General features: G+C 33.5%; 1 protein-coding gene across 1 annotated transcript in view; it reads right to left on the reverse strand.

Annotated features, from left to right (window-relative positions):
* Positions 1 to 26,173, reverse strand: part of MAN2A1 (mannosidase alpha class 2A member 1) — a 172,199-nt gene that overhangs the window by 69,715 nt on the left and 76,311 nt on the right. Inside the window, exons 7-12 of the mRNA XM_008014107.3 lie at positions 24,263 to 24,449; positions 19,848 to 20,025; positions 15,112 to 15,314; positions 12,203 to 12,385; positions 8,037 to 8,151; positions 7,559 to 7,626 (exon numbers count right to left, since the gene is read on the reverse strand). Of these exons, the coding sequence (XP_008012298.2) occupies positions 7,559 to 7,626; positions 8,037 to 8,151; positions 12,203 to 12,385; positions 15,112 to 15,314; positions 19,848 to 20,025; positions 24,263 to 24,449 (934 nt within the window). The remainder of the gene's footprint in view (positions 1 to 7,558; positions 7,627 to 8,036; positions 8,152 to 12,202; positions 12,386 to 15,111; positions 15,315 to 19,847; positions 20,026 to 24,262; positions 24,450 to 26,173) is intronic.

Here is a 26,173-nt window from a genome sequence, read left to right on the forward strand (position 1 = left end):
AGTCCTTCTCTTACGTAGAGTTAGTTTATTTGACAAATATTTGTTGAACACCCAGTTTGTGCCAGGTATTTGTCAGGGGATGCAAAAGCAAACAAAATCTCTGCCCTCATCGAGCTGCTATTCTAGCAAGGGAGGCAGACAATAAGGAATAAATGACATGGCCAGTTTGTTAATAATGCCATGAAGGATGTAAAGAGGATTCGGTGATGGAGAAAAAGAGTGAATAATAGGCTCGCATGCATAGATCCAGCCTGACTGCAAGTTTCCATAAGGTTAATATCCAAGGTGGCTGTGCCTGATTGGTATTTAGTCTTCTATACCGGCTCTGATTCTGAACAAAGGGAAGGCTTCTTTCTTCAACAAAGAATATCACAGTATTCTTCTGGCCCATGCCACCACCAACAGCAATTTCCTTGAGCAGACCTTCCTAACTCAATGATCTATCCTAAGTTCCCTTGTTCCTGCTTATTTATTTCTGGTTGATTTAGTCTCCAAACTGATTGCAAAATATGGACACAGTGGAAGCCCTTTCATCAATGTGATCAAGGCTGGCAATAGATCTATTAACAGAAAGAGTTAAAGTTGACCTGAAAATAAAAGTTAAAGTAGAAAATCATTATGATATATATGTGTTATTCTTAATATTTTACTTTACCATGTAATATATATGTGTATCATATTCAAAATATACAAATCCTTTGCTTTGACTATGGAACCAGTAATTGGAGTTGTCATATTCTCTGCATAACCAAACATGTGATAATCTTCGGTGGTCCCAAGTTTAGGTTTCTCTAAAGTATAGCAAGAACTTAAACTCAAAAATATTAAGAAAATCTGAATGCAGGCTGCTTCTATATTTTTATGATTTCTTCCCAAATCTTTTGCAGTCATCTCACCAATATTTGTCGGTGACTCACCTTTGCTGAATACTTCCAAAGTCCTCAACTTCATAAAAAAGGGTTTTTACATAATTCATCAGCATAATAAAATGGTTTATGAGAAAAAAATAACAAGAAAAACTTGTTTAGGAATAAATAACTGATTCATGATAATCACACAACTGAAAGACTGGAGGGAGGGAAGTGCATTGGCCTGCTAGCTAACAGCCTGTTAGCTACAAGGCCACATTGCCATGGGCACTGAAAAGGATTGAAAAGAATCAGTTGATCTAGTTGGTCAATTAAATGAAGATTGGTCAACAGAGACCTCAGTCAGGGAGGAATAAGAAAAACAAAACAAAAGCTACATAACTTGCTAATAGCCTCAAAAGTAGCACTCTTCCAATAGAAAAATATTTGTTCACTTTCTAGTTAATATAATCCCAGAATTTCAAAGCCTTGGGGATAGACATTATGAAAAGGAAAAGGAATCATTCTCCATACTTGCTTTAAAAGACATGCAGGTTGCTTTTATTTCAAACTGCTTATCATTAATCAGCAAGTAATTGCATTTTTCAGACCAGTTCTATCAGCTTTGTAGTTCGTGGACATCTGAGATTGTGGCAATACATTGACTGTCAAGCCAAGGTTTTGGTATTCCTGTAATTGTTCATCATCTTCTACATTTTCATATGAGCTTTAATGGGAAACTGAGAGTCAGTCTCATGGTCTCTAGTCAGCCATCATGTAAATTGGAAGTGTCAACTATTTTTTTAATATAACAGATGTTATTTCATTTCAGTCAATGTGAAGTTGAAACAGTATCTCAGGAATTAATACTCATCATTCCCGATGTCATAAAATAAATAGAAATGCTAAGAGTGGAGGGAACTGGAACAAAGGTGGAGCCTTTTCTCCTCATTTCCTACCCAAGAGACCTTTGTATTTTCTTGAAAAATTAGGCAAAATGTAATCCCGTGATGATTGAATTAGAAAGGCAAACACCAAATAAGATTATTTTGTATTGCTACTGAGCCCTGACTGCTCCAACACTAGTACCAACCACTAGTCAATGCAAACAATTTTCAACATAAAATTAACTTATGTAGCATCTTGCAGGTACCTTGAATTCCTTAAGAAACTTTTGGTTATTTACATAATACAATATATTCTATTCAGTCTTCTGGATAAAGCATCCTTTCTGAAAACACCCCAGCAGACTACAGACAAGATGAAAAGTGCTTCTGGATAATCAGGGAACTAGCCAACCTATACCTTGAAAAAATCAAAGTTAACACATAACAGAGGCAGAACATAGGTGAAAACATACAAATATCTTTTACAAGCAATTTTATATTTAAATAGAAAAGCATCCTAGAGGAGAGTTTATAAAGTCATCCTTCAGATCCAATAAAATTCATAAATACACTGTGCTATTAATGCCCAGATATACCTAAACTAGACTGGAATACAGAATAGCTTAGTTTTTATGTGTTTAAAAGCCTCTAGGACCATCAGTTACCAATTCCCTCATTAAAAGAAAAGTTCAAAGCAGCTTTATTTAAAAGGTAAAGATATCTCAGCTTTTCTCAAAATAATAGAAGCTGGAGAGGGTCCAGGATGTCAAATCCTATATTCTATTATTGACTTGAATTATTTTAGGATAATTAAAAAATATAGCCAACCATTTTCAAGAAAGAAAACCTTTAATCTGACATTTTACACTCATTTTTCTGTTAACTAATAGAAAGACATTTCTATATACTAGTTTTCTAGTACATGTCAAAATTTAAGCTTAAACCATCATAATCCATGAGCTATTAAGGACAGTTCCTGGACTAATTATCGTGGTTAACACTCTTCCATCTCCTCCACAGTTGAGCACAAAGTACGCTCCCTCTGTACACTGACAGCTCTTTCACCAGACTCACTTCTCAGACTAGAGCTGCCTTTTCAAGTCATGGAATCTCACTTCTGCCCTTAAGCTCCAAATGCCTCTATCAAATAATGCTGCCATAATCTGAGTGGTTAGAATTCTATTTTCCTAGAAATTCCATTTCCAAACAATAAAAATAAGGTTGTGAGCTTGGCCTCTTCATTTAAAACTTATGTGTAAACAACTGGTTAGAGATATTAGATATTTTCTAAGACACATTCTTATTTGGATAAAAATAAGTTGATAATAAAAGAAAAAAAAACTCACCTAAAGCCTTGAATCCCATTAAACTAACAGATAATTACTGCCAGAAGAATTGTTTACAATAATAGTATTAAAAATACAAAATGAAGAATCAGGCTATGTTGATAATAACAATAAGTCTTACATATGAAAACCAATCTGATAAAGCCAATTCAATCAGCTATTTGGAACTATCTTTTATATCCGTCCATTCTGAATAGCCACCCAAAATCCAATCTCAATGAAGTTAACGCTGTAAGAATGCAATGATGCTGAGATGCAATCTGAAATTTCTCAGGTCTCATGGTATAAAACTAAAATCTTAAAAGGACAGTTATACAAATTCCCAGCTTTATCGAATTAGTGTTTATCTTTATTTGTAGTAGTACTTAAAAGTTTACTTGGAAGCACTCTGGCACCCAACCTCCAAATATGAGACCAAAGAAATACTTAGGGAGAACATATACCAGGATACCACATTTTCACATAGAATGTGAACCATGTTCTGTGTATATCTGGTATGTCTGAAGATTAATATTCTCTTCAGTCAATATTTAAATATATTTCAATGAATCTGTATTATTCTTACTACGTTGCATATAATACCACAGGCATGATGCTAGAAATAAAGAAATAATTCCTACTCTCAAGGAGTTTACAATCTAGTGTGATTAACTTTAAATAATTATACTGGAAGAAACAAGCCAGCATTAACTGCCAGCCATGAGTGACCCATTTTGGCCTGATCCAGGTAGAAATTTGGGGCTAACAGTGTAATGGGATGAAGCATTGGGCATATTGGGAGGTGGGTGAGGTTACTCTGTACATGAAAGGTATATGAACTGAGGTAGCCTATAGGTGAACTGTCACAGCTACTCTCCAAAGATGACTACCATCATTCCCTTTGCTTTCTATACATGCTCCTCACATCAAGAAATGGAGAGTAATTCCCTCCCCTTGAATCTTGGCTAACCTTCCTTGACCAACAGAATGTAATGAAAATGGCCTTCTAGGACTTCCAAAGCTAGGTCTTAAGAAGTCTTGCTGTTTCTGCCCAGAAAACTCACTTTTGAGACTTTTAATCTTAAGATACTCCCTCTTAGAATCAGCCACTATGGTTAGAGAAGCCCAAGTCATATGGAAAGGCCATGTGTAGGCATTGGCAGCTAACAGCTCCAACTGAACCCTCAGTCAACAGGGAGCATTAACTTTCAGTAATGTGAGTGAGCCCTCTTGCACACTGAGCCCAGTCAAATCTTTGGGGAACTCTATTCCCAATCTCTAATTACCTGCAATGGTATGAGAGACCCCAAGCAAGAACTGCCCAGCAGTTCTCTACAGAAACATGGGAAATATAATACATTGTATTTAAGACATTAAGTTTCAGAGTAGTTTGTTAGGCAATAGTCTACTAAAACATCTGACCATCAGGTCAGACTTTCCTCAGTAGGTAAGAAGTACCTAGAGAATGTTGAATTTAGAAGTGACTTTCTCAGAGCTCTGTTTTTGGCTAGATTCCTCTGATAACTTCATGTAATAAATTAGGGGCACAGAGAAATTGAAGACAAAAACGTAAGAAAGTGTTGAAGTAATTCAAGCATGAAGTATGGCTTAGAACTAAAAAGTGACAGAAAAAAGGAAGATGCATTTCACAGATGAGAAGAAAAAACTCTCCAACTGATAAAATTTAAGGAATAATAGAAGGTAGAGGTCAAAGTAGGTTCTGGGGTTTCAGAACCTAGATAACTAAAAAGATAATAATACTCTTAATCAAGACTGGCATCCAAAAGGAAAGCATGTATGGAGAAAAATCAGAAGAAATTAAATTATTGGTGCTGGAAGGTCATCCAGGGAGAACCATTAAATGAGCCAATGGCAATGGGTTATGGGAGGGCTTTTCTGGAATTAAGTACTTTTTAAGAATACCTTAAGTTGACATTCTGAAGTACCTGTTTTCTATACAAAAACTATGAATCCATACATGATATAGCTCATATAACTGTGTAAACTAAATTAGGCATATCAACATGTACTAATGTCACTTTAAACAGATCATGGACTACTTTTTAAATATTCAGAAAGTAAGTTATGTTAGGTTTATTGCTATAACTAATATTGCCAACAGCATGATCAAATTTACATGTATTATTTATATTCTATGGGTTTAAGTTAGTATTTCTCAATCTTTTTTACATTATCACCTCCCTAATGACTCTTTTTAGACATTTACTAATCACCCACATACCATTTTAATGCCACACACAAACTGTTTACCTGTTATGTACTGTATATATTTATATATTTTTATATATGCTTTATATATTAAAAAGAATAAGATTTTCTTCGAATCCCCAAAAAACCAATTTTCACTATCTTGGAAAGAGTATCTCCCCCATTGAGAATGCATGCTTTATTTAGATAGTTTGTTACTCAAATAGGAACTAAGTCTATAACTAAAACAAAGCCAACCCTTAGAACATTAAAGAAGACTCATGAAGAATATGACAAAGACTCATAGCCACACCTCTAAAACTTCCAATTTAAAAACTGAAAAGGGCAATTACTTTACTTTCAGTGCCTGCTAAATAAAACTACCAAATTCTTCCATTTTAAAGGCCACTATCATTCCTTCATTATTCATCCATTTTTACTGAGAGATCAGTAACTAAAATAATTTGCAGCTAACAAGTAAAATACAGATTTTAAAACCTAAAATCTAAGAAGCCCTAACCTACAAATTGGATAATAAGCATAAAAATAAATAAGAATCTGCCAATCAGAATTATTCCTAATTTACCTACCTACAGAAATAGGAAAGTCAATATTTGATAAAAAAGAATTGTAAAGAAGTAATAGGAAGATAAACACTATACTATTTAAATAAAAACTATTTAAAAAGAAACATCAAAAAACAATCATTTTACTAATAGCCCCCAAAATTCCATTTATGTTTACCTGTAGTTAAAACTCCTCAATATGAAAGCTTAAAAATATTTTTCTCTTTCATTAATATACTGTATTTCCTAACTTTCTTATCTGGCATTAGAAAGGCAAAATTATTAATTACTACTTGCTAAGGCAAAGACAGTAAAGGAAGGAGAGAAACTAAAGGGAACATCTTTTCCTCTGACCTATTATATTAGAGTTCCAGCCTCACCCTGTTCCTGTCTCACCCCACCCACCATAAAAGCACCCAGAGATGGGGCACAAATCACTTACAGCAGCATATATTAGTTTTATAACCAGCAAAAACGAAGATGTTCCCCCACCAAGATATAAAAAGAAAGAAAAGTTAATAGATGAGAGAACTATGCCGAAAGCCAAATAGATTTACTAATGCCAGAGATTACTAGGAACACAATATTTAAGGAACAGGCATATAACCACAAATGCATCATAACATAACTTATTTTAAGACAAAGAAAACATTTTGTAATTTTATAAGTAATATTTCTTTCAGTGTCATTATCCTTTCATCCTAACTACGACCTGGCAATCTGAAAGCTCCTACGGCTTGTGCCGTGTTACAGAGAACATTAGTATTACTAAAATAAAAAAACTTATTATCTCATTCTAAGGAATAAGCTGTACATATCTTAGGTCTCTACTAACTAAAGAAATTTAGACAACTAAGGTTTTAGTCTATGCTTAACAAAAAGTCTCAACTTTACTAGCAACTATAAATTCTCTATACTTTCATTCATTTTTAAATAATTTTAATAAAATACATTTAGTTGAAATAATGAATTACTCTTTGAAATTTTTTTTTTATCCTATAATTGGTAAGGGGGGTACTAAATATCTCAATTCTGACAGTTAAAGGTTATATTACAAAAAATAACCACTATGTGCCTGGGTCAACTGGGAAACGACCAACAAATATTTGGTTATTAAAAACAGATAACTTGCTGTTTAAAGAAATATCAATAAAACATAACACATTTCTTTATAATTATTAGGTAGCCACCAATTAAATGCCCTGGTTTAAGGTCACTGAAAACCCTTCCCATTTACTTCAGCATAAATCAATAGTGCTAAAACAAGGCTGTTTCACAAGCAAAATGATAGTTATCTAATGAACAATTTACAGTAGAAACCTTGATCTTCTAATAATAATAAAGTTTCTTCTTTCATTTAAAAATATCATCAGGGATTAATGAAGACAAGGTCGTTAAATGAAAGGTTAATCAAAAAAATATATAATCTGAAATTAATTTTACAGAGATAAGAAAATGTTTTATAAGCTACATATTTATCATGCTATACCTTATATCTGTGAGAAATATTGTTATAATAGTTTATTCAGCAGTCAATGTACTAATCACTATGTTAGCTATTAACCTGAGCATAACACAGTCATGAAAGAAAATCCATTTTTTAGGAGTTTTTTAATTAATAAATTGATTGCCTCAAAATACATGCTAACTAAAAACCAGAACCATAAAACCTAAAACTATTAAGCCAGAAAGTGGTAAACATTTGTAAGAAATTATGAATTTACCTTGGCTCCGCACTCAGCCTTATTATATTTTTTTGTGGCAGAGAATCTTGTGATTTTTGCTTCAAATCCTATAAAAATGAACAGCAATTTTTAAGTTTTACTTAACACTTCACGGACTCATCCTGAAACCAGAAGACCATTCAAATTCAAGTTTAGCAAGAACAGATTAAGGACTTATAAAAATTTAAATATCAAGGGGTTTCTAATTAAAGCCAAGCAAAACAACTAATTATAATGCCCAGTTGCCTTACTAACATCTTAATAGTGTTCTAAAACCCCATATATTTCACATAGTTTGAAATATTTATAGAAAAGATGAACATACAGGTAATTTATATTAAGCGATAAAAATTCTTTCGAATACTGTACAAAAAATTATATTTCAATGTCTCTTTTCATTAAGCTTCTCATCCTCTTTGCTAATGCAAGAACAATGAAATCACACATTTTTATGATGACCATAGATGAAATCACTAACCATCTCCAGAAAGGTATCAGAAGAGTAAGAGTCATATGTGAGTTTGTCCTTCAAAATAAGAAAAAATGCAGAAGTTCCAATTATCTTCTCCAAAACCATTAATGAATGAAAAAGTCTGTAAACCAAAAATTTTATTAGTCTGAGAAACAATTTAAAAATCTGCATACAATATTTTCAGTTTCATTAATAATGGCCAAACCACCAGTATCTTCATCTTGCATTCAAAGTGAAACCTATAATGAATCTATGACAAATCTGCTCTTTTTTCCCCCAGAACTAAGTACTTAGAAAAATGGTTAATCAGAAGATATAACTGACAAGAATGCATTTAAAACTGAAAGCTTTCTGGACACACCTGAAACACATAAACATACTCAAACTACATATACTTTCTACGAATATTGCACCAAATAATAATATCCAGTAGGATCACCCCAATAACTCTGAGGCATTCTACCAAAAAAACATGACTTGCTACTTTAGAAAAAGTTCTAACAAGGGTTTTAACAATGAATAAAAACATGAGCTAATTCAGCTCACAAGAAAATTCAATTAGTATACAAGTTATACCCCAAGAATTAAAATAGATATTTTGTTTAGTTTCATGTTCTTGTTCAAGAGAACTAGGAGGACAAGAGTTTTTGACAGATGTGAATAATGAAATTGTCTTCATCCCTGTTAATTTTTTTGGTCACTGAAATTACTAACTATATTCAAATTGTATTTTTATGTCTAAGGAATCAAGTCTATTGATTCCAGACCAATTCTGAAATATATCCTCAGTATATCACCAGCTACTGCTGAAGCACTACTCATGGAAAAAAGGAACTTGCTTGAAGATTTTTTTTTTTTTCCCTAACTCAGTTATGTTTCTTGAAGGCTTTACTGACCAGGCATCCATAGGCAAATTCATATTGGAGAACTATGTAGAAAATTCTCGCTAATCACATTTTCAATTATATTATTTTTTTCTAACACAGAAAACAACTTTGGATCTATGCCTTAAAAACATTTTTGTTGTCATGCAACAACAACAACAAAAAATCTGTAAAAGAAGTTAACTTCTTTTTTGCAGAGTATTAATATTTCCTTCAGAGATGTAAGTGACCACGATCAATGTTACTAATTAAATATATTTAATGGCAAATCTATAATTTTAATGCTAAAATCTTATGGATGTGAGTTCATGCCATAATTCAATTAAATTTCCCAATATATTCAAATGTTTTCCTAGACAGTGTTAAGTGGTTTCACCATACTAAAACACCATATGAATGAATATGGTTCAGTTATGACAATAAGACCCTCAACCTAAGTTGCTTTCTATTGTCTACAGGGCTATCTTCATTAGGCAGCCTGAATCTGCAGAGTGAAAGTCATGTTCTCCACCACCTAAAACCACAGATGTATTAAAGAGTCCTAATTAAACTGAGTGAAAGCCAGGAATCAACGTTTGCATCCTAAAGGCACACATGAAGCCTTCTCATAGGATGAGTACTAAAGACTACAATATATCACTCCCCAAATGTTTTCTCAGGATGTATAGAGCTGTTTTGTTTAAAACAAAACAAAATGAAACACAGTACCTTTGGGAAACACTGGGTAAAACAAAATTCTATATGTTTCAACATTTCATTAATATGGGATTTTTCTCAGGACCTCTAATTTCCAAACATCCACTTATCCTATTAATATGGAATACAGTTCAGGAAAAGTCACTTGGGAATCACAGGTTCCTAGTTTGCTGTCATGGCTGTTGTATTAAGGAGATGTTAGCATGTCTGCTACTCTATAACTTGTCTACATTTTAGGACCCTCATGCTCACCCTGTGTTCTGTTTTCTCCCACCTACCTTAATTACAAGTTAGGAATAATTAGCAGAATTCTAAAACATTTCTCTAAATGACCTCATTACCATTTCTTCTTCCCTTCTACATAAGCCACATTATCTATTAATACTTTTAAGCTGACTGTCTATTACAAACATTGCCCCAATCCAATTCATCTTTTTATGCCATGATTAGAATTAATCTCCAAATATGCCACGATGTATTCTTGCTTTCCAGTTTATAACTATACACACATTCGATCTATTGTTGATACCACGCTCTCTGATTCTCCCTACGATGGCAGAGGAGAAAGAAGGGCCTGAATGCCTGATGACACTGCAGAGCTGCCATACCAGAACCAGTTGTCTACAGATTTTTTTCATATGACATAAAAATAAGCAGGACAGGATTTATTCTGTTTCTGGTTGCTATTACTCGCAGCCAAATGCACCACTAATTCATACACTTGTTCACAGTGACATTTCTGCCAAATCTGAATGAATAGTAGTCATCAGTCCAAGTTCAAGAGAACACCCACTACTAACTACCTCTTTGTTAATAATTCTCTAACTTGTGTTTTGAAATTTCCTCCTTAAAATGTCTGTGCTAATGATTTGGTAATTGTTTATGACTTTTCAATGAAGTGTGAAGTACTTCCATAGCAAATTTACAAATGCCAAGTACAGTTTGAGAATTACTGCCTTTTCTTCTCTAACATGCAATTCTGCACAGGGAAGTTTTTATAGGCCAAAAGCAACACAAAAAAAAAAAACCTGTGGAGGAACCAATGATAGTTCTTCCAGACAGGTCATGATACAAAAAATGTTCTGTAGCCAAAGCTCAATGACCTATAAGCAAATCTCTTTCAATATGACAGCCAGAGACAGCAAGTGGGCAGTGTAGGAAAATGACTTTTCCATGTCCTCTTAGGAGCACTGCCCTGGTCTGATTCTAAGCAGTCTCACTTTTAAACTCTCAACAAACCAAGCAGGCCAGGAGCAGGTGAGAAAGAAAAATGGAGGATCTGACCTTACTTTCAAAAACGCTTTCTGTGGAAGAAATACCATCTTTATCATCTAATGAGCATTTTCTACTTTAAGCCCAGATCAACCTCAATAGGTGGGTGTCAAATACACTTGCCATTAAAAAATGGAGAGGATATTCAAGATATTACTTTGAATGTTTTTTTTTAAGTACTGAAATCAACTAATGAAACCCCAAGAGTATCTTTTTCCCCCAATTTCTAGAAAGCCAGTCAAAATATTGTAACTAAAAATTTAATTAACATTTACTACAATTAGTAATATAAGTCGTGAGTCAATTTTTTAACATTGATTTCATGTGTTGTATATGCTTTTCTCATCAAGGAGTAGTAATAAAGATATTCACTTTTTAAATCTATTATTTAAGAAAATCACAGTATATTTTAAATGACTTTAAAATGTTATCAAAGTACAACACTGTTGATAAAAAAAACAGTATCAGGAAGAATAGTCTAAACCATAGTAAATAAAATAGTCAAAACTACTTCCCCAATCTAGGAATCCCCGCTGCACTGATCTTAATGAATGAATGGTCATCCAAAGTCTGGCATGAGGATAGAGAACTCCCTATTACAAAAGGTAAGATTTCTTCCCCATTATTAGGAAGCTCTGTTTGCCAAGTCATCTGTTATCTCAGACCATGCTTATACTCATTGTTCAAATTCTTTAATATAGAAATAACTTAGCTTCTACTTCCTCGCCCATCTGACAGCCCTTCAATGAGTTAAACATGGCTTTAATATCAACACCCAGGTCATCCTTTCTCATTCCCAGTGGTTTATATAATCCATATATGATAAGGTTTATAGGTCTTTTTCTTTCCTGGCTATGATTCTCAGCTTATTATGTCAATGTACCTCTTAAAAAATAAATATACAAGAACAACTGGATATGAAATAGGATGAGATTAAACTGACATACAATGAAGTAGGAATCTTTATCTCTCTAGATTATAACTATGTTATGTTTGATGCCAAGTCCTTGGTCAAGAAGATAACCCCAATCACCACACTGTATTTAGAAGAAAATAGGATCAGCTTTAAACAGTAGTAATAATATTTTACTGCCCTATTTGCAGAAATGCATTGCAATAAAAAGTTGGTGCAGCTAGGATTTTGTCAACAGATTTCTTAAAAAATATTTGAATATCGGTGCTGTTTTGCTATAGTAATACTTACGAGGGATATCATTGTTAATGTGGTTTGATATGCACTTACAACTTCATCAAAATACATAATCTTATTACCCATAATTTTAAAGATTTTTTAAGATGATTTTTCTATAATTAGATTACCTGGTACCATAATCCACCACCACCCAATCTTTTGCAGTTCCTGTGATAGCATCATGATGTTGAAACAGTCCCAAATTCCTTCTGGCTTCTGTCAGTGCCGTGTAAAGCGATGATGAGAGAAATTTATTTATCTTGTATTTGTGAGCTTGTCTCAGGGCGAAATAGTAAAGAATTTCAGCAGCCCTAATTGCATAAAAGTCATATTTTATTTTAAAACAAACACTTTAGCTTATAATCTAAAACATGTGACATCGATACTTTTCAAATTTTTTAATCCATAATTGCAGTACAAGCAATTTATGAAAAAGATATTGATAATAATAATTCACATAAAATGACCAATGTATCCATATAACACATTTGCATTCTCAATCATCAAAGAATACCATGTCTACACTGGTATCAGGGGTCCTTGTTCTAGATGATCCTGGAAAATAAGCCAGTACCTGTTGGCAGCAAGACAGGCTTATTTATATATCACACAATGAAAAAATACCTGAAAAATTGGATAAATTTTCTGCCCTTTCTTCTTTCCAAGAGCAACACACACATAGACCATGAACATCATAATGTCATTTACTCTCACATATATACAGTAAGAGACATGAAAAAGAAAGGCATAGTTGGTGAATGGGACACTCAGAGGAGAGGAGAGGCAGAAAATAATGGCCCAAGAACAGCTCAGGGGCAAGGGTTAGTTTCAGTTTTGAATGGTAACATATAACAAACATGGAGAATTTAACAATACAAACTGAAAAATGATAAACAGGATGTCAGCTGGGCATGGTGGCTTATGCCTGTAATCCTAGCATCTTGTGAGACCAATGCAGGAAAATCACTTGAACTCAGGAGTTCAAGACCAGCCTGGAGGACATAGCAAGACTCTATCTTAGCCAGGTGTGGTGACATGCACCTATAGTCCTAGCTACTCATAAGGCTGAGGTGGGAGGATCACTTGAGCCCAGGAGTTTGAGGCTGCAGTGAAGTAGGATCACACTACTATACGCCAGCCTGGGCAACAGAGAAAGACTCTGTCTCTTAAAAAAATATATATATTCCTGGCTTTACAAGGAGTACATATGCATATCCAGATATCCTAAAATGTTAAAAGGAAGATTTGGGAACTGTCTTCCCTATACCTTTACATCTTATCCACATTTTACAAATGAACAGAGGGATGAAACATTACTATTTTCAGACAAACTTACGTATAAATTAATACATTTGGAAAGTCACAACTATTGTATGGTTTTTTTGGTTTTAATGCAGCAGAATTTTCCAAATATATTACTAGCAGTAACCACAATGTCTTGAATACGTTCAATAAATGAAGATAAACCAATATTCTTTTTGCCACTAAAAAATACTTGACACTTAAAAATCACTAATTCAGTGGTCCAAAAGGATCTCTACATTATTGAGAATATACTTCACTTTATAACAGAAAAGTTTAAAATAGTGTAAGAGATAACTGGTTGATATTCTGTTGGGTAAGAATGGATAGACACTATAATATGTAAACATTATTTTAAACTTAATAAGATATATTCCATTACCTCAAGCAGTTATTTCTTTGTGTTAGAAACATTCCAATTCTACTTTTAGTTATTTTGAAACACATAAATGATGAATATACAAACTATTATGATTATATACTGTATGCTTATATCAAAATATCACATATACTCCATAAATATGTACAACTAATATGTATCTATAATAATGAAAATAATTTTTTTAAATGAGATATATTTTTCAGGCATATTACAAGTAACAGTAAAAGGTTAGGCTTTTGAAATAGTAATATTTAATCGCAGCACAATATTAACAATAAAAAAACACTACCATATAAAAAAACAACTCTTAAGAAAATTCATAATTTTTAATAAAAAGCCTTTCCAAAATGTAATCAATGTCCACTAGTATATAAAAGAGAGTACAATCTAACTCAAACATCAAGATTCAACACGAAAAGGAATTACTTTAGTGGTCTATACATAGAGAAAGCCTTGGGAGCCTCTGGAGTAGTTTAACTTTATCAACAATCAGCCTCTGTTATTTAGGACCATGCTCTCCAATATGGTAGCCATAGCCACACATGGCTATTGACATTTAAATTAATTAAAATTAAATGGGCACATTTCAAGTGCTCAATAGTCACATGTGCCTAATGACTACCATATTGGACAGTGCAAAAATAGAACCTATCACAATAGAACATTGTATCAGTGATTGAAAGGTCTCCTGGATAGGGTCAGTTAAGTGTTTTTATGTTTTCTACAGACTTTTCTGTCTTCTCTGTATCCATTTACGTGTTCAATCATTGTCTGCCCCACCAGTCATCATTTTTTCAAATGCTGTTCTTCTATGCAGATAACTGTGCCTATAGAAATGTGCTTCAAATAAGTATGTAAGAACTGAGATGAAACCTAGTCTAAACTTCTCCGACATACAAAATACATTAGTTTTGGATTGTGAACTTTGAAGCTCATATTTCAATGCTGGGAGGCCCTATTTGCTTCTTTGATGCTCACCTATGTTTCCAATGAGAAGCCCTTCAGATTACTAGCCTGCAGACACTCATGATGATGTCACTGAATATTAATATGGTGTGCAAATAACATAGGAAAATTAATTAGAAAAATATAAAATGCAGAATACAACTCCTTAAAAATCTAATTAAATAAACTATTTTTTCTTCCAGAACAAAAACCTATGTAATAATTTGATTATAGTTTGGAGAGTATTTCTGACTGCATTAAAATTTCACAATTACATTAAGTACTTAATTAGAGCTTAACACTACATAATGTACTACACGAATGATATATATTATGAAAAACTACAAAAGGTTAAGATAATATAAAGAAAGTAAAGAAATAGATGTAGCTACAGAAAGGTAAAAGTACCTTAAATGAGATTCCATGATTCTATCCATTCGTTTGTAAAAGGGTCTGGATGTAAAATAGCCACTCCAATAATGATCATCTCGATCAGCATAAGTGAAAAAATCTCCACTTAGAACAGGGAACATCGATTGGCCCTTGTCTCTCTGAGTTTCATCTGCTTTATCCAGTGCATCAAAAAAATCTGATAAAGTTCCAAACTGTATCTAGTTTAAAAAAAAACGCACTTCAATTATTCATTCTACCTTAAAATTATTTACTTCTTACACTGTTAGGAAAAGTTAGTAATAAATATTTAAGATGTGTTTCCAAGTTAAGATGAACACATAGCTCAGATTTTGTAAAAATCAGAAGCAGAGAAGAAAATAATAGTGACTTTTTTTTTTTTTTAACTTGCATTAAGGCCCAAATTAAACTAAGGGAAAACTTATACACTTCAGCAGTTAAGAGAAGAGCTATGTAGATCTACAAATCAGTGAATATGAAAACTCCTACATATCTCTAGAATTTCAAAGTGCACAATAATTTGGGCATGGATTAATCCAGATAAATGAAAGATGAGGGCAGCAGCAAAAATAAAACACATATTAAAGTGTTCTAGAAGTCTACAATAAGTTTTATTAGCCATAAAGTCTAGAAGAATAATTTTGTTAGCCATAAGGTATTTCATATATCATACCCTCCTCTATCTCCCTTTTCCCCCAGTTGAGTTCTTGTGAAGGAGAAGGGACTTGAAGAACAGCAGGTCATTTTTAAAAAATGGACTTACTCTACCAGTAGGTAACACTGAGTAGAAGTTAAATACAAAGAGTGATAAGAATGGCAAGTCTGCTGCTTAAACACACTGGTCTTTCTGACTAATTATTTAAATCAGCAGTAAGAAATCTGTTTTTATGAGTTCAAACTATTCTACAAATCAAAGACAAAAAGAAACACTATACCAAATCTTGTAAACAGATATTAAAAGGCAGTCCTGTCAAAAATAAATAGATTATTTAACAGGGAATGTGTTCCTTTTAAAAGAAAGATGCTGATTTTGTTGTTTCCTACACACATACATACAACACAAGCACACACACACACAAAAATACAGATATTGCAAGTCATTTTGATTCAAGGTAGCAATAGTATAGGTTTGAATTCCATCTCTACCACTTATCTGACATGTGTTTTGAGCATATTACATAACTTCTCTGTCTATCCACGTTACAGTGAATAGGGCTCTAAGTAAAAAGTTTACAACTGGCTGGGCATGGTGGCTCACACCTGTAATCCTGGCACTTTGGAAAGCTGAGGCAGGTGGATCACAAGGTTAGGAGATGGAGATCATCCTGGCTAACACAGTGAAACCCCGTCTCTACTAAAAACACAAAAGAATTAGCCGGGCGTGGTGGTAGCCACCTGTAGTCCCAGCTACTTGGGAGGCTGAGGCAGGAGAATGGTGTGAACCCGGGACGCGGAGCCGGCAGTGAGCAGAGATCATGCCACTGCATTCCAGCCTGGACAACACATAAGAAAAATTACAAAAATAGTTAAATGATGATCAAATGGCAAAATGACTGTCTTGGCTATTCTATGTCAATTTTTCAGCCATCTGAACTGACTTATTTACTTTTATTCTCCATTTCATTAAAAGAAAATAAATGTATGCTTCCAGTTCAGACAAAGTAACTTTAAGTATCCCATAAGAAACAGATATAACTAGATAAACTACAGAAAGAAAAAGCTCTGAAGAAATTAAAGAACTAAAGCAGCCAGAACTTAAGGGACAAAAATGTTGGAGAGAAAGAAAATGAATTAAGGTGGACCCTATACTCTACCAAATTTTCATCTTGGGATACTAGTCCAATCACTGCACAAGACATAAAGGCCTAACAGAAAGCAATGTCCTAGAAGAAGAAAATAATAAAATTTAGTATCTGGTCATGAAAAAACACTCTGTAAAAGAAGAATATAAGGAAAATTCCATAATCTGATAAAGGAAACCTACAAAATTCTACAGCTAACATTATGACCCATGAATGTTTTCTCTCTTAGAAAATTATGTCTGCTTTCACCACACCTACTCAACATTATACTAGAGGACACAGCCATCGTACATGGTAAGAAAGTAAATTGAAAGATTTAAAGTTTTGGAAAGGAAGACATAAATATGCCATTATTCATACATAGGAAATCCATGAAGAATCCACAAATAACTAAAAATAATAAATAAATTTAACAAAGTTACTGGATACAAGACTAAAATGCAAAAGTCAATTGCATTAATACACAAAATACACCATGTTAATCGACTAGATGGCCCAATAATTGTAGTTATTTGTGCTCAAATTAAAACAAAGATTCAATGCAATCCCAATCAAAATCCCCTTCAATTTTTTTTTTTTTTTTGGTAGAAATTTAAAAGATGACCTAAACCTATGTAGAAATACAAAGGACTAACAGTAACCAATGCAATCTTGGGAAGGAGAACAAAACTAGAAGACTTTTACTATCAGATATTAAAACCTATTACAAAACTGTAGTATTAATAATTAAGACAGTGTGAGATGAGACAAATAGACCAATAAAAGTGAACAGAGAGTGTAGACACAGCCCACACACAAATGCAGTCTCATTCATAATTAATGACAAAGATGACACTGTGGTGCTGTGGAAGAAAGTATGGTCTTTTCAATAAACGGTGCTGGATATCTATATAAGCCAAAATGTATCTTGATCCCTACCCTCACACAATTCATAGCAATCCATTTCAGATAGATTATAGACCTGAATGTTGAAGGCAAGACAATAAAGCTTCTGGAGGACAGGTTCATAAGAATGTAGCTTCACAAGCACATGATAAACAAAAGATTCTTAAACAGAACAAGTTCTAAACATAAAGAAAAAGAGTTATATTTAATTAATTAAAATTAAAAATTTCTGTCCATCAAAAGACAGCATGAGAAAGTGAAAATGCAGGCTACATAGTAGGAGACAACATTTGCATATATTTTACATGAAAAAAGACAGAATTCAAAATGTACCAAAGAGCTATAAACAGTAAGAAAAAGACAGACAACCCAATTTAATTAAAAAATCATCAAAAGACTTAAATAGGTACTTCACAAATGAGAATACCTAAATGGTAATAAACATATGAAAAGAGGCTCAACCTCATTAACCATGGGAGAAATAAAAAATAAAACCATCCCATCTATCAAAAGGATAAAAATAGAAAACAAAAATCCTGACAATACAAACTAAGAAAGGGTGTGGAACAACTGAAACTCTTATACAACACAACAACTGATACATCTATTTTGGAATAGTTTGACAATATATACTAAAACTGAACATGTGCTTTACTAGGATCATGTGCCTATGATCCTAGTTCATAATCTGATAAAAATTCAGCTGCAACGATCCTGAATAAACTTGATATTTTATTAGGTTTATTTATCTATTTGATATTACTTAGGTTTGTTTAATAAACTTGAATTCTTACTAAACTATGGTTTACCATCAGCTTTCAAATTTCCTAAACAGTAACATCACTTCCTTTCTATAGTATTTTCACATGTTCTACTTTTACAGGTCAATATGCAAAATGATAAACATGCTGAATAATTAATCTTCTTATGTAGAGTCTCTAACACACATTTAAAAAAAAAGACTTAGACTATTGCCCCAATACAAAGAAATGATAAATGTTTGAAGTGGTAGATATCCTAAATACCCTGATTTGATCATTATACATTCTCTGCATGTATCAAAATTCATAGGTGTCCCATAAATATATATAATTATGTATCAACAAAAAATCAATTTTGTAATTAAAAAACTTATTGATCAAATGCAATATATGATTATTGCTTGAATTTTGACTCAAACAAATTGTATGTTAAAATAATTGTTTTTTATGAGATAAGGAAAATCTGAATCTGCCCAGATATGTATCATGAAATTATTGCTAGTTTTTTAGGTGTGATAATGGTATTACGGTTATATTTTTAAACAGAAACTTTATAATTTAGAGATACATACTGAAATCTTTACAGATGAAACTACATGAAATCTGAGATTGGCTTCAATATAATCCTGTGGGGAGGAGTGAGACAGCAGTGGGGCATGGCTGAAACAAAAGTGGTCTTGAGTTGAAGAATGTTGTAGCTGAGTCATGGATATGGAGAGAAAGGGAATTGCTATTTTCAGAACTTTACAGTACATTTTAAATTTTCCATAAGAAAAAAAAAAGAGTAAGAACCATAGGCAAACGATTAATTTTAGAAGTCTTCTCACTTAAAAAAAAAAATGCTAGTGTATTCTCTGGACATAGGACATTTGTTTGCAAAATTCATGACATGTTCATCTGCATCTGCCAGTCATGCTACTAAATCACAAGGATGCAGCTGTCAGAGAGAAATAACAGACTTTCAACGTTGGTTAAAGAAAAAACAACAAAAACAGGGCGTCCCTGAAGACTAAATATCACAACTATTTTCAATCACATAATTTTCAATCACATAAAAGTAAATTCCTCTTTAATCCTCAAGCAGTGGTAGGAACGGGACAGCTTTAGATATGGAACTATAGCATATAATAATTTTCTTTCTAATGGATTATACTTTTAGACAATAATTATATATTCTAAGAAGCACTGTGATGTAGGACAAAGAAGCTAAGGATTTCTGTTTATAGTCTCATTTAATAATAAAGGCTCAACTTCAAATATGGAATCATAAATATTTTCTCCTTACCTTAACTTTAAACTTGGACTGAGAATTCATATAATCAAAAAGCTGCTGATAATTCTTAAACTGTAAATCCCATTCTGTGTATTCACAGTAGCGGAAATCATCTCCTAGTGGAGCCAAGAGAACTTTGGTGCGAAAAAGCTTTGACTTCTTTCGGTACTGATCTAGTAGCATTCGAGCCCTAAAAAAAAAAAAAAAAAAACCAGAAAACATGAATTTGACTAAGAAAAACTGAATGTGACAACTGATTAAAAAGGAAATAACCAAATTCAAAAGTATATTAAAAGAAATTATTGTATATTTTACTTATCTGCAAAGTTAGTATAATTTAAAGACAGATTTTTTTAAAAACTATCATACTAATTTTCATTATCCTTTAAAAATATTCATAAATTCTTATCAGTAGGAAAAACTCATAGGTTTCCAATGGATTATCTTTGGAGAAATATGGTCATATACCAACTTGGCATATAATAAATGGGATACCAATGACTTCCTAAAGCCCAGTCACAGAGATTGAATACCAGATAGCACATGTGTTAAAATAATTTATCTAGTAAGACAATAAGGATTTCCCACATATACAGACTTTGAAGTTTGCTTTGTCTTAATATTCCTTTCTCTAATCTAAAATTATCTGATGAAACACAGAAAAAGGTATACTTTGAACAAAACCAAAAGAGAATAAATGTTAATCTATAACATTTTATAGAGTCATATTTCCTCTTCTAAAGAAAAAAAAATCAACACACTTGTCACCTGCCACCAATAATCTGAGTATTTGTCACAGATTTTCAATACTGACCATCAGATAAGGATTAGGAGTTGAATTAGCTATTTTGGTTTCTACCTCTCTGGACTCTAACCAATAGCTTGATGGAATAGCTTTTATATTTCATATTCTATTATAGTATTCTGCAGAATATCCTTTGGAAATCACTGAATTAGGGCATCATTTAAGAAAGTCTGAGAATACAAACTAAGAGAAAGGGCTTGTGAAAATGAAATTATACAAGTGGATGAACCCAGAGCAGTTCACAATGCTTACAAAGACAAAGCTTAAGAAACTAGTGATTAAATGACAAGTATTTTTATACTTAGTATTCCAATTTTCACTTCTAGAATCATCCAAAAGTAAATTCTAATTCACAATATAAAAACTTATGAAAGTATTTCAAAGAACACCAATGATGGAATGAAGCATTTTATAAAAATTAAAAACATTTAAATCTCATATGGTCCTTTTTACATTTATGATCTCTGAAAATGCATTGCAAATATAAAATTTTAGCAGCAACATAATACCTTGGTGAGCAAAATATAACCACAGTGTCCTTATGTAACATATAATGCTTAGTTTTCTGACATTAGCACATTACTTTATCTTTACTAGTAATTTGCTAACATTCCACATTTGCCAAAACACTTTCAGGTTACTTATAATAAAAAATACATGAAAAATGAGATTCCACATAGAAAGAAGGCTACCAAAAAAAAAATGAGAAAAAAAAATCAAATATATAAATCATAGATACAAGACATAATTGAGCTCCAACTAGATTTCCTAGGCAGCCAGCATAAAAAAGGGTTTACTATCAGATATGCAATATCTTGTATTATATACATATAAAACACATATAGAGAAAAGAAATCACAAACATCAATGGCATGCCTTTAACACTTCACATCTATCCTAACTCTCAAGCCTGTCCAGAAAGTGTCAACACTGGGAAACCCAAGTAACCAGCCTGTAATGCCTGGCAGGAAGAAGACACTCACTAAATATATGGTGAACCAATAACAAATCAATTGACTCAACATCACATTTGAAAACATACAGATGCAATTTGCTCCTGATTTATTTTACCAGGTAAGAAATGTCAACTTAACTGTAACCAAGAAAAAGAAAATACCTAAAACATCAAATCATGTGATGGTCAATAGAAAAGTCCAACTTAAAATATATAGTACTTGACCAAAAATGAACTTGACTAAGAATGATATTTCCTTACTTGCAAAGTAGAAGAATCTGCTGAGCTGGACATATCAAAAGATGCCATCTGCACATTATAGTTAAATTTCATTTTCTTTGGGACATTAAAAAGTTGAACAGGGCTAGTAGGCATGGTGGCTCATACTTGTAATCCCAGCACTTTGGGAGGGCGAGGCAGGAGGATCATTTGACCCCAGGAGTTTGAGACCATCCTGGGCAACACAGGGAGACCTCATCTCTACAAAATTTTTTAAAACAATTAGTCGAGCATGGTGGCATGTACCTGTGGTCCCAGCTACTAAGGAGGCTGAGGTGGGAGAATTGTGTGAGCCCAGGTGATGGAGGCTGCAGTGAGCTATTGTGTCATTGTACTTCAGCCTGGGTGACAGAAAGAGAATCTGTCTCAAAAAAAGTGGGGAGCTTGAAAGCGGCCAATGAGCTGGAATGCCTGTGTTTTATCTCAGTTTATCATCAGGTCAAAAACAAGGTGATATATGGATCTGAGAAAACCAGTAGAGTGAACATTTCAAGACTTGTAAGAAGTTTGTTTATTTATTTATTTTAGAGAAGAAGTCTTGCTCTGTCACCAAGGCTGGAGTGCAGTAGGGTGATCTTGCTGCAAGCTCCACCTCCCAGGTTCTAGTAATTCTCCTGCCTCAGCCTCCCGAGTAGCTGGGATTACAGGTGCACGCCGCCATGCCTGGCTAATTTTTCTGTATTTTAGTAGAGACGGGGTTTTACCATGTTGCCCAGGCTGGTCTTGAATTCCTGAGCTCAGACAATCCACCCACCTTGGCCTCCCAAAGCGCTAGGATTGCAGGCATGAGCCACTGCGTCTGGCCAAGAAGTTAAAAAAGAAAAAATCTCTAAGTATTATATAGACTCATTCATTCAACAGTATGCCCCCAGGTGCCTGGAAATCACTTTCAGAACCACTGAAACTAACTGAGCACAAGGTATCATCCTGAAGGACAACTGTTAAAAGGTTAGATGACATAACAAAAGGATTATAAAAAAAGCCTTCTTTTCCTCAATAATGTGCCTCAGGTAGTCTCAGCAGCAACTCCCCCGCCCCCCAAAAAATAACAAAGGGCTCACAATACTATGAATGCACTGGGACTCCCCAGCTGAAACATCTGGTTCACTTGTAAGAACTTCCCCATCCCTGGTCACCTGAGCAGAGAGTAGTGTAAATACCTGTAAATATAAACAGCTATTTGCCCACCTACACAGGCCAGGATGCCCCTACACTCAACCCTTCCTTTTCATTACACCTTCTGCCACACAATACACTGGCTTATTCTCTTATGCCTACTTAGCGCAACCCTAACTAGAAAGCAGGTTGTTCTGAATTCCTCACTGGTTCTCATGGCTGTAGGAACCAAGAAAATGAAACCAAGTCAATCCGTAACCTTGGGCAGTTTTACTAAACAACTATTAAAGTCAGATTGTGATAGAAGGGCTCCATGACTTTAAGAAGGCTGCCATGCTAAAACACCTTCATGTCTGCCACAGCGAAAGGCTCACAAAGAGTATCTTCTTTGTGATTCTAAGGACTCATTGAAGGTAAAAGATCTCATTTCACCTTCTTCCTAACACACATTTTTTAAGTGACTTCTCTTTTTAAAATAAACTGATTTAATAGTGCAAAAATTTATTTATTTAATTTATTTAATGGGCTGTATAATTTTCCTAGCAGAGTTTAGTGTTTTTATAATACACCACAATGTTTTATTTTAATACACTAATTTTTAAGTGAAGAAATTAAACTTAAAAGTACCAATATTAGAAACTACATGTAAGTTGGTTTAATGAGATGCTTCCATCATTAGCACAATTTTCTTCTAAAGAAGTGATTCATACCTTTGATTTTTATTTAAATGTATTTAAGTATAAATATTCCTAATTAAAGTTTACTATAAGTTAAAAACATCAGAATGATGCAAAGATGTGTATACACCAGAGCTGGGAAGCATTCACTACTATTGAAATTGTTATTAAAGGAACAGATAATTACATTCTTTATGTGTTCCATTTCAATAAATGTGTTTTTGCAGTTGAATTGCTTTTCTTACCAATTTGTACAATAGGGACCAGAAGTTTTATTATCAACAAAAGTATATGAAATCAATCAAACACAGTAGAAGGCTTTTATAATGAGGGCAAAGGAGATGGTAATAATAGTGTATTATAGGTTATCCATTGTATATTGATCTAGTATTGTTCACTTTCCATTAAAATGTAACACATAACAGGCATAGTCAAGGCTCTGGCATTTCTAAGTTGCTTTAGATCTGGTTTGAATGAATACTTCAAATGAGGATAATGTTGGCTACTGAAGCCCATTTGTTCAACCCTTCAGCAACTAGCAGCTGAGTGGCTACTTTATTCAAGACGATGTCTTATGAAATACGCATTTTCATACCTGCTTTGGACATTTCCAGGATGTATTGTTTCTGGGGGGACTCCCCAGGGACAACCAAATCTGCCTCCAGGAAGCCGTTTAAAATCAAACTGGCAGCATATTTTAGGATCAGGTCCACAAGTGTGAGGGATGTCATAGCTGTAGAAGGGCATCATGTGGCATAAAATATCTGTGACAGATCCCAGATCTAAAATAAAGAGCCAACACACAAACCTGCATTTATAAAATCTATTTTCCCAAAAAATATTCAAAATGTCATTACCTTACAAAGTATGCTGATTTAGCTCTATTCTAAATCAGCAGCCCCTTTAACTTCCATAACACATACCCCAGCGGCATTTAATGGCCACCTGTCTGAAGGAAGACACTCACACATCTCAGTCTCTATCTACCTCTTCTATCTAAGCATAGCAGAGACAGGAAAGCCCCACCATGAACCAGCGCCAGCTGACCTGGAGAGATACAAACTGAACAGTAGTAAAAGTTACAACTGGCTCATCCAAAACCACGTCCATCCCTAGCTGCCAGTTCCTGCCATATCTGTTCCCAATTCAGGTAACAGGATTCACTGAGAGATACCATGATATTAGCTGCAGAGGCTGGGTGAGAAGAAGAAGAGAGTAAAAAAGGGATGGAAGAACAAAGGAAGACGTGTGGAACATAGACTTATAAAAACACTGGAGAAATTCGCTCTTGGAGAAAATTTCCTCTTATGGTGAGGAGAGGATGTGCAACCCAGAAGAATCTACAATCTCGCCCCATGTTTACCAAGAATGAGTTAGTCAATGGAACTTTTCACCAACAAAGAAGCACAGGAAAAGAAAAAGTAATTTTCAGAAAGTGAAACAAAATAAAAACAAAACAAATAAGATATGGAAAATGAGCACTGATTCCTGACGCAGAATTACTTTTAATTAAAATTACAATGTTATCACATGTTGATACCACTGGCCTGGAGAGGTGAGAAGCCTATCAACAAGTGAGGCTGGAGGACCTAACTAGTAGTTAAAAGCTATCTTTGTGAATATGATCCTGAGCTTTTAAATAACCTCCACCCTTTATTTATGTATAGATTTCCAATTTTCAGCAATGAGTATGTATTGCTTACGTAACAGAAAGACAAAAAAAATTTACATTTTTAATAAGTGAAAACAACTGCTTCATTAAGAACTGGACACATGAACAAGCTCAACTTAATTTGAAAACATTTTTTAAAAAGCAACATGTTCAAATGTATCAGGTAAGTCCTAGAATATTCCAGTTTTATCAACTTAGTTAAAATAATTAACTGTTATTTTCTAAATTTAAAATTATTAAAATCTATGTATTTCAGTGCTGCCAGCTGTTTCACTGAATCATATTCGAAACTGTGACACTGTAGATGCTGGTCACTAATGCTTGCTATGAGCACATAGTCGTCACAAAAGGTTGTCACAAACCCTAAAACTCTTCTCTCCTATGGATAAGGACATACTCCATACCCCACTAATTCTCCTTATGCTCTACTCCTTTGCAGCTAATTTACATACTTAATTTTATCTGCTACATTTGGCTGTATCTGTATTTTATCAAATTAGACTGGAATTTCCCTATAAGCAAGGATGTTTTCAATATTTCTTCCTAGCACAATATTTAAATATTAAATTTAAGCACTAAAATATTTAAGTACTCAATAATTTCTTACTAACTGATATTTATGGACAATTGTTTAGGTAGGGATTCTTCAAATTAATGGTTCTTTGTTTTTCAAATTAGTATGCTCCTTAGCATTTGATCAAACTACAGAGAATGCAATCCCCTACAAGTTCTTGTTCTCCCTACAGGTTTAATTTTCTAGAAGTAAGAAACTATATAGCCAATGCTTTCCTTACTGAAAAAACAGGAGTACATATAAGAAAGTTACTGTCTAGA

This window comes from Chlorocebus sabaeus, chromosome 23 (genome assembly GCF_047675955.1).
Source record: "Chlorocebus sabaeus isolate Y175 chromosome 23, mChlSab1.0.hap1, whole genome shotgun sequence".
NCBI lineage: Eukaryota > Metazoa > Chordata > Mammalia > Primates > Cercopithecidae > Chlorocebus > Chlorocebus sabaeus.